Raw genomic sequence first — 10,301 nt, 5'->3', positions numbered from 1 at the left:
TGTCATGCTGAAAGAAGTACAGTAATGATACAGAAGATGTTGGTTTATCTCCATCATGGCTGTCCTTAGTGGTTTAGCCAGCAGCAGATACATGTATGGTTTAAACTTAGACCATACAGCAGCTATAGTAGGTCAGACCACTGAATGCGTCAAAATACATAGAAAACCCTCCTGTTCCCCGAATCATTTCCAGTAGGCCACTATGATGTGAGAATCATATAGTTTCAATGTACCATCTCTACGTCATATAAGACAATCTGGTACCTTTGTTTGGTCAGCCCTCTCCATAGTCTATAGATGCACAAACCATCCACATCATCTCGGTTGACGTGCAACAGTTTTCTAGGGTCAAGGTTAGGTTTCAGGTTTCTTCTGGAGGCTGGTGGAGGAAGAAATTGGAGGACGGAATGGATGAGGAACGAGGAATGGACGGAACCATTCCTCATTCCATTCCATGCATTACAATGAGCCTGTGCTCATTGCACAGGCTGCCTCCACCAATCTCCCCTGCGTGATATAGGAAGGGCTGACATATACATGAGATAGTGTCTCTTTCCTTCTGTAACACCAAGGAGAACATATCAGTGTAGCACATGTTGTTCTTAACTGGACAGACGTGTAGGAGCCATAAGCAAGAAGATTCCAGCAGTCACTCTGACTAATGTATCTATAATCCACCCATCCACCATGAAACACGTGACGAACATAAACGCAATACATTCTCTTAATGTGTGTGAATCGGTTGCATGACTAATTGTTTAAATGTGCAGTGTTTTTCTAAGAATGCTGGCTAATGTTGTGAAAAAGCTGTTCTGTCCAAGCTATGTCAGTCCATTTCTAAGAAACAAGGGTTGTAGCTACCTTATCAAAGCTGCCACATAAAACGGAAACATCAAACACCTCTTATAAATGAAGTGTTCCGTTCTTATCCAGCTCTTTTGGGAATAGTACATACTCACATTCACTCGATGACATTCATGGCATCCGTTACATAACTACTCAGGATCATGCTGTAGGTAAACAGCCCAAGGTCCTACCTCAGTCTCTTACTTTACCTCAAACATGTCGCTAGGTAGAGTACAAAGAGAAGCAGTATGTGATAGGCTAGAGATGCTACAGCACCAATAACACAGAAGGTATGTCCACTACGCTCTTCTGATTGGTAGTGCATTTGGTTGCTCTATGTGGTGTGATGTGTGATGTGGTGTGATTGCAATTTAACTCACCTGTGTGTAATACTCCTGTTTCCTAATTGTGTGAGTGATCTTCCAAGTTTTATACCATGGCTGTTGGTGAAAGTATATACAGTATTTATATATATATCTATATATTCCACCACATCCCAAAGGTGCTCTATTGGATTGAGATCTGGTGTCTGAGGAGGCCATTGGAGTACAGTGAACTAATTGTCATGTTCAAGAAACCAGTTTGAGATGATGTGAGCTTTGTGACATGGCGCGTTATCCTGCTGGAAGTAGACATCAGAAGATGGGTACACTGTGGTCATAAAGGGATGGACATGGTCAGCAACAATACTCAGGTAGGCCGTGGCGTTTAAACGATGCTCAATTGGTACTAAGGGGCCCAAAGTGTGCCAAGAAAATATCCCCCACACCATTACACCACCACCACCAGCCTGAACCGTTGATACAAGGCAGGATGGATCCATGCTTTCCTGTTGTTTACGCCAAATTCTGACCCTACCGTCTGAATGTCGCAGCAGAAATCGAGACTCATCAGACCAGGCAACGTTCTTTCAATCTTCTATTGTCCAATTTTGGTGAACCCGTGCGAATTGTAGCCTCAGTTTCCTGTTCTTAGCTGACAGGAGTGGCCCCCCGTGTGGTCTTCTGCTGCTGTAGCCCATCTGCTTCAAGGTTCGACGTGTTGTGCGTTCAGAGATGGTCTTCTGCATACCTTGGTTGTAACGAGTGGTTATTTGAGTTACTGCCTTTCTATCATCTCGACCAGTCTGGCCATTCTCCTCTGACCTCTGGCATCAACAAGGCATTTTCGCCCAGAGAACTGCCGCTGACTGGATATTTTCTCTTTTTCGGGCCATTCTCTGTACTCAGACCATACTGTTTCTGAAATACTCAGACCAGCCCGTCTGGCACCAACAACCATGCCACGTTCAAAGTCACTTAAATCACCTTTCTTCCCCATTCTGATGCTCGTCTTGACCATGTCTACATGCCTAAATGCATTGAGTTGCTGCCATGTGATTGGCTGATTAGATAATGTCGTAGAATTTAAATCATAGTATTTTGAAATAAAATACTGTTAACCAGAGCTGTTGATTCATTCAAAGACTTTATTCACAGAGAAAGAAGCCGTTTCAGATTTGCGAAGTTGAACCCCTTTCCACTTCCGTTACCTGTCTTTTTATAGACATCACATAGGTCAACGCCTTCTATTCAACGTACCTCTATTCCTGTCTACTTACACCAATAACATTCAAGAATTACATTTCATCATCAAGGTGGGCTACTCCACCTGCCCTGGCGTCTCTTTGTCTACCTAAATCTTGATGAGCCTGGCTGATTTCAAAAGCCTTTTGTTCTGGCTGTTTACAACTTTGTTTATGACTTATTTACCCTAACTTTTAATTACTCTATCCTGGTTTCTGCAGCTTTAGATCCTTTCTTTTTCTTCACCTATATCAAACCCCTCAATCTGACCTTACCCCTTCTGCCTGCATTCTTCAAATATTCTAAGACCATCTGTCTGGTTGCCTTGGTTTCCTCCCAACACCTAGTTCTGGTTTCATGAGGAAGTAATAATAGGAATATATTTTATTTGTATAGCGCTTTTCTCGAAACTCAAAGACACTTTACTTCTGGGAAAACAAAGAGAAAAAGAAAAGAATAAACAAAATAGAAGCTAGATCAATGAAACAAGCTATTTTTTAAAAGTGGGTGTTAGGAGAGCTCTTGAAGAAGGACAGAGCGTCCCTGAAGTGTATTTCTTTTTTTTATCACTATTACTTACTTTGCAAATGAATATACAGGATATTTACACACTAGATGAATCATAAGGGCTGCACATTTAGTCAGATATGAAGAGTTGCCAGGTGATTTTCTTGAACACTCTCTTCACTGTCTAGGATTAAGCTGTAATCTATTCCATGTGTCACAGCATGCCTATACCCCACTGTACTATAGTAGTGTACTATAGTGTGCTATAGTGTGCTATAGCTGGCCTTTAGAAATGACCTGCTTGTATCATATTACTGTGATATAGAGCAGCACAGTTTAGTCAAAGTTCTACATTACACTGTTACTGTACAATACAGTGCGCTGGATGATAAATGTCAATACATACCAGTGGGGGTAGAAGTTGTGGAGGTCGAGGACAGATTCATTGTAATGCGTGGAATGGATTGAAGAATGGTACCAAATACGCCTCTCCCCTGGCCCGCGGGGTGGAATGTTCTGTAGAATGCCAGGGCCAAACACACTGTAGGCCAAGCTAAGCCTGGGGTATTTGGCAGGGTACAGCCAAGACATGAGTTGTTTTTGATAAATGCAAAATTCGATTGAGATCCATTTCTGAGATGTGACTGAATAAATCTCAATTGAATTTTGCATTTGACAGAAACTCCCAGGCCTCCACAGCCAAACAACACTGGCCTGTGACCTTATCCTCAATCCCAGCTGGAGTGGATTTGTATTTGTTATAAATGAGATTAAAACAACTGGGACATTCCATTTGAAATGCTTTAAATCTTGAGTAATGTTCATGGAAGAACAGGTGTTGCGTATCCAGTTGCAGTATTCTAGGGAGCAATGGTTAATCATGTTCCTGGAGCAGGCTTTCTGGTGTGTGTGTGTGTGTGTGTAAGAGTCTATCATGTGATGCATTTTGTATAAACAAATAAATAATGAATGATTGTTTTTTTACGATAGACAGCAAACCTCTGACGCACTGACCAGTCCTGTCTGAGGACGTTCCTGCTGATCCAATGACTCGGAAATGGTTAAATCCAACTTTATTCGTCATTACAAAAAAAAGGTTACCGTCACATCATCCTCATTTGGCACAATCTTCTTTTACATGTCATCAGCACATGGAGCAGCGCTGAACACATTTCTATTATATTCCATAATAATCAACAATGCAATTGATTAATCAGTCCGTATAAGCGTCAATGATTAAAGTCAGAAACTCAGATGCAAAGGAATGATGAGAGAGAGGACTTACAGTAATAAATCGGCGTCATCGGAGTTGTATTACAGTATTAACAGGGTTGAATGCATCACAATGACAGATGTTCTGGAACACGTCTGACCAAACCAGTTCAATCCACCCTTATTAATCCCACAAGGAGTGACAGCAAGAGCATCGTCAGTCCAAGCAACATTAATCACACCAACAGATAATCCTGATGACATCATACCCCCTAGGAACACCGTCCTGGTGACACCATACTCTCACGGAACTGTCCTGGTGACGTCATACGTCCTTGGAACAGAGCAGACGCTGTCTTCCCGCTGGTTTGTCTGCTTCCGTCAAATTAATCACGACGTAACTTCAACAATGATAATGGGAACGGTGGCGGAGACTTGTGACGTTCTGCCCCGGGGGAGGTTGGTGGAGGTAGGAATCGGGAGGACGGGCTCATTGCAATGCATGGAATAGAATGAGGAATGGTGTCTTCTGATGAGCCTACGTCCTACGATTTCTGCCTCCGCCGGCCTCCAGCGGCCTCCAGGATCACATCCTGACTCCTTTCTCTCCATTCTCTGGTCCTCCTCCTGCCTCTGAGACGGTGGGAGGGCACACTGGAACACCCCACATCGCACACTAATACTTAACACAGGTCATGAGGATGTTTACAGGGCACAGATTAAGCCATGTCCGGTACTAAAACCACACTTGCAGTGCAAACTGTCCATTGAAGATGCTGGTTAATGGATGGGTAGGGTTAATCTGCTTCTGGGAAGCCGGCCGTAGTGCACAGTAGCCCTGCAGCGATACACCACAGAAACAAACACACTTCCACTGGGAATGTGGTGGGAGTCGGGTGGCGCGTACGTCACAGGGAACTAGTGATACCTACTGGTTGATATGCCCAATCTTAGGAGCACCAACATGCGTCAATGTGATTTTCCTCACACTCTTCTGAGTGTGTGTGTGTTTGTGTGTGTAAACGCTCAGTGCGTGTGTGTGTGTGTGTAGGCTCTACATGGGTATGTGTGTGCATGACTTCACACAGAGACATAGGGCAGCTCTCTCTCAGTCAGAGTGGTCCGGAACACCGTGACCTCTAGTCCTTCATTATTGATTTACTGTCCACTACACATCTGTTGCCAACACCACAGGCTTGGCACAACTGGTACCTGCCAGTTGGTTCCTGCCAAACAATGGCTTACCAACACTACTTCAATGGAGCTCGGGCCCTGCCGGCCCCCCGCTACAGCCCTCACCGCCTCCAGACCACCGAGCATCAACTTACTGTGGCGTCACCGAATAACACTTACATGGAGCGGATATGAGGCAGGACGTGATTAAAGCCATCGAAAACAAAACAAATCAACAAAATCTAAAAAACCGTATTATATATACTGTTCTTCACTACGACAAGATTCTGGTCCGCAATAACACTAAAGCCTACGAGTACGGAGAGGACGTACAGTTTGCATAAAGACGGGTTCATATACCAGAAAACCCTGTTGTCCATAATGGTTGAATTGAAATGCAGAGAGGTATATGCTGAAATAATAGTCAGACGCTGAAGGGCTCACCAACACAGTCTCCCCCTTTCGGGGAGCTTCTAACACTGATTACATCTGCGTCATCAAAAAGCAGTATCTCTGACTGAATCATAGGACTAGTAAGCATCATCAGTGTAATGAAATGAAACGGGGAAATATTAGACGGTTCTAGACGTCCTGGTGATTGCTATGCAGAGTCCACCATGAGAGGGCAAGCACCAGATCTTAGAAATGTAGACTTTAGCTAACTAAGTGGCCAATTACAATACTACAAACAGTGAAATGTGCCCCTCAACGTGGAAAACATTAGTTGCATAAGAAAACCTTATAATATCACTTATATAATGTGTGTAGTCTTTAGTGACCACGATTCTGTGTACAAGTGTCCAAGTAAAAGCAAATTAACTAAGATCAGAAGAAAAGTAAAAAAAATCATTAAAAAAAACTAAAACATGTTCCCTTGCATTCAGGAGGCTTACACATGCATGTGTGTAAACTACTTCAGTCTATTTACAGTTGTCGGGAGTTCCCTCCAGTTCAGATCCTTAAATACTCCCAGTCAGAGAAGTGCTGGTGGTTAGGCCCGGATTCAGCCAATCCTATCTAGAGATCCTTGATGTGCAGTCTTTTGATTGGCTGGCTACTTGACGTCATCCACATCACTGCGATGACATCATGAGCTCCAACGCCCTTTGACCTCTGGCAAAGGTCAACATCAGGGACCAGGTGGGGAGGTGAGTTAAGACGTCTCCGTGGTGGCTTTCTTACCTGTGAAACAAACAGAAACAAAACTCTTACTCATGGTTGGCATCTTTCATTTAGAGTATTTTCAATCTCGATACAGTGTGCAAGAGGAACGTTTATGAATCAAGTCACAAGGAATAAAGTGAAGTTTAATGAGTGGAAACATTTCCAGTGAGAATAGTGGCCAAGTCTACTAAAGACTGAGCTGACCTACAGGTCTGCTGGTTACTGAGTATAGTCACAAGGTCCAGATCAGAGTGAGGTTGTGGTGTGGTGTGTGTGTGTGTGTGTTAGATTGGTAGAGGTCGTACAGGTCCAGATCAGAGTGAGGTTGTGGGGTGTGTGTGTGTGTGTGCTAGATTGGTAGAGGTCGTACAGGTCCAGATCAGAGTGGTGTTGCATTAACACCACCTGACGTTGCTGCGGGTGACCGACCATGGCAACATGTGACCGACCTTGTGACACCAGGTGAGTGATCCAGGCACAGGATGCACCAATCACCTGTCTGTCAAATATTACCATGGTGAAGGTGGAAAGGGACGCGTCTTCATGGGTTTCATAGCTTTATTTCAGCCACGTGTCTGTGTGTGTGTGAGATAGGCTTGGTAGAGGTCTTACAGGTCCAGATCAGAGTGAGGTTGTGTTGTGTGTACTGTGTACTGTGTAGAGTGTGTGTGTGTGTGTGTGTGTTAGATAGGCTTGGTAGAGGTCTTACAGGTCCAGATCAGAGTGAGGTTGTGTAGGGACCCTCCAGAGGAGAAGAAGGCCCAGACAGCCATCACCACCATGATGACAAACACTGGAGGAAGACTTCCCACGTAGAACGGGTTCATCAGGGACTGGAGGAAGGAGGGAGGAAGGGAGGGGGGGAGGAAGGGAGGGAGGGAGGGTTAAAATGACACACACTAACCCTAACCACTCTACTATACAGTAGAAGCCCTTATAGAAGGGGACTAGCATTCCTGTGCACTCTCCTGGAAAGACTGCCCTCCTCAGGTTTACCCAACTGCTGGGGGGGGGGTGGCATTCTGCCAAGACCAAGACCTTCATACTGTACACCAGGGGAGGCTGGTGGCGGTAGAAATCAGTGGACGGAGGACGGGCTCATTGTAATGCATGGAATCAAACACGATTCCTCATTCCATTCCATGCATTACAATGAGCCCGTCCTCCGATTTCTACCACCACCAGCCTCCCCTGCCTACACATGAAGAGCTAGAGAGTAACTAGCACATACATAATAGGTTACTATATCTCCATGACCCTATAGAGAGGGTCCGGTTCACTGGGTGGATTCTGACTGAGACAGACAGTACGGTCACAGATAGTAAAGTCTAACACAGTCACCACTTTGATGACAAGCACAATCCATTCCATCAAAAATAGTAAATGTATAAGTAAGTGACACACATAATATTAACAGGTAGCTAGTCTAGGTATTTAGTCTTTAGTTGTGTTCAGTCAACAAAGGAATCTGTGTACCTTGTGGAAATTCAACTTGAGCCTGAAACACAAACTCACAGCGCCCTCTAGTGGCCGATGTATGCTAGCGCGACTCAGTCATAAGAGTCACGGGTGGGCAGTATGTTCGCGGTGATGCGCGTAGGAGAGACTCACCAGGCCGGAGACCACTAGGTGGAGACAGAGCACCACAAGGACCACCCACCACCTCTTCCTCTCACAGCCCTCAAAGAAGACCACGCCCCAGAAGGTGTGCAGCAGGGTCAGGGCCAGGGTCATCAGGGCTGCAGGGGTCAAAGGGCACAGAGGGGTCACAGTCACACACTAGATATACAAGGACAGAGGTTGCTCGTACAAACCTAGGCTGCTTACGACTCCCAACACAAGGACGTGGAAATAGAGAAGCTGCATGTATGTAGGTGAGTCATACAGGCTAGACGGGACAGAGGACATGAATAACAGTTGACTGTAACAGAGTAGTACTGTAGTGAGTGTGTAGTAAACAGTGTGTGTGTGTGTAATATATATTTATATATATACACACACGCGCACACACACACTACGTGAGCTAACAAAGTAGTAATGGGAGTACATACAAACACGCACATGCACAGGTACACACACACACACACAGGTACACAGGTACACACACACACACACACACACACACAGGTACACACAGAGGTACACAGACACAGTACCTGAGCTAACGAAGTAGTACTGGGAGTCTCCAAAGATGCCCACGGTGCCGGGTCCCAGGGAGTCAGACAAGGTGTTGATCATGGAGAAGGCTCCACTCATGATGCCAAAGCCCAGCCCAGCCACTGTAGAACAAAACACACACATCAGCACACACACACACACACCCCAGCCACTGTAGAACACAACACACACATCAGCATACACACACACTGCCCAGGCACTGTAGAACACAACACACACACTGCCCAGCCACTGTAGAACACAACACACATCAGCAGATTCAACACACACACGCACACAACAGCACACAGTCACACACCAACCACTGTAGAACACAACACATACATCAGCACAGTGAACACGCACGCACGCACGCACGCCTCAGCTCAGCCACTGCAGAAGACAACACACATCAGCACCAGAGAGCAGATCAGCACAGTCAACACAGCCCAGCCCCGTCACTGGACAGACAAACCGGCACAGTGACATAATGTCAGTGTCAGCGGGCCAACGGTAACAACACCAGCCACAGGACATACAATACCAGTCAAAAGTTTGAGAAAAACCTTCTCATTCAATGGTTTTTCTTTCTTTCTTTCTTATTATTTTCTACACTGTAGATTAATATTGAAGACATCAAAACTATGAAGGAACACATATGGAATTAGGTAGTAAACAAAAAAGTGGTCCTCTGTGGCTCAGTCGGTAGAGCACGGCACTAACAACGCTTAGGTTGTGGGTTTGATTCCCGCTGGGACCATATATACTGAAATGTGTGCGATCACTGTGATGTAAATCGCTTTGGATAAAAGGGTCAGCTAAATGGCATATATTACATATTAAACAAACCAGAATATGTTTTAGATTTTAGACTCTTCAAAGTAGCCACCTTTTGCTTTGATGACAGCTTTGCACACTCTTGGCAAGGTGTGTCGTAACCTTTGACTGGTACTGTATATAGAGAGGGTAAATAATGCAGGTAGGACTCAAGAGTGTTTACATATCAACACAGCAACACGCTACAGGGGCTTAGGGGGAGAGGTGTTGTGTGGTAAACAGAAACACAGATCAGATTAGAGGAGAGCAGCTGAGGTCCTGCCGCTCTGCCTGACTGAAGACCATCAAGAAGAGATGCATTTGATCAGAAATATTAACGGCCATTAGTCGTTTCCCTGTACTTTAGACTGTCCCGACTGAAGACCGGTCACAGGAATGCGCCCGCGTGTCTAAAATGGCGGCTAGCGCGGTTGTTTAGGGGTTGGTTGATTGAGGTGTACGTGAGCGTGGCGCTGAAGCTTAGCCCGCCGTCACCCGACTCCCACAGCAGGGAGCAGAACAAGAGATTAGATCAGTGTCCGCTGTTCTAGCCCGAGGATTACATCCATTACAAGTCCAGGGGAGGCTGGTGAAGGTAGAAATCAGAGGACCAGAGGTCCTCCGAATTCGACCTCCGCCGGCCTCCGCTGATCGAATCCCCTAGCGAGCGAATCACACGCGTTCCGTCACATGACAAGTAAAGGGGAAGTAAAGGAGGGTGGAGGGAGGAGACGGTGTAATACCATAGGCCATCTGTCTGACGGAGATGGTGCCGCTGTCCTCCTCACTGATGGTCGCCAGGCCGTCATTGGCCTTCCTAAGGGGAGAGAGAGAGAGAGAGAGAGAGAGAGAGAGAGAGAT

The 10,301-nt window shown here is 45.5% G+C and overlaps 1 protein-coding gene across 1 annotated transcript in view; it reads right to left on the bottom strand.

The window, feature by feature from the left end:
* Positions 1-3,976: 3,976 nt before the first annotated feature.
* LOC310805220 (gamma-secretase subunit Aph-1b) overlaps positions 3,977-10,301 on the bottom strand; it is a gene marked incomplete at its 5' end in the record, with an annotated part of 7,679 nt that continues 1,354 nt past the window's right edge. Inside the window, 5 exons of the mRNA XM_083670802.1 lie at positions 3,977-6,485; positions 7,177-7,300; positions 8,079-8,206; positions 8,624-8,746; positions 10,184-10,257. Of these exons, the coding sequence (XP_083526928.1) occupies positions 6,457-6,485; positions 7,177-7,300; positions 8,079-8,206; positions 8,624-8,746; positions 10,184-10,257 (478 nt within the window). The 3' untranslated portion in view covers positions 3,977-6,456. The remainder of the gene's footprint in view (positions 6,486-7,176; positions 7,301-8,078; positions 8,207-8,623; positions 8,747-10,183; positions 10,258-10,301) is intronic.

The sequence above is a fragment of the Argentina silus genome, assembly GCF_951799395.1.
Source record: "Argentina silus genome assembly, chromosome: 5".
NCBI classification, from domain to species: domain Eukaryota; kingdom Metazoa; phylum Chordata; class Actinopteri; order Argentiniformes; family Argentinidae; genus Argentina; species Argentina silus.
Note: the sequence above shows the minus strand (reverse complement) of the source record. Positions and strands in the feature narration are given on the sequence as shown.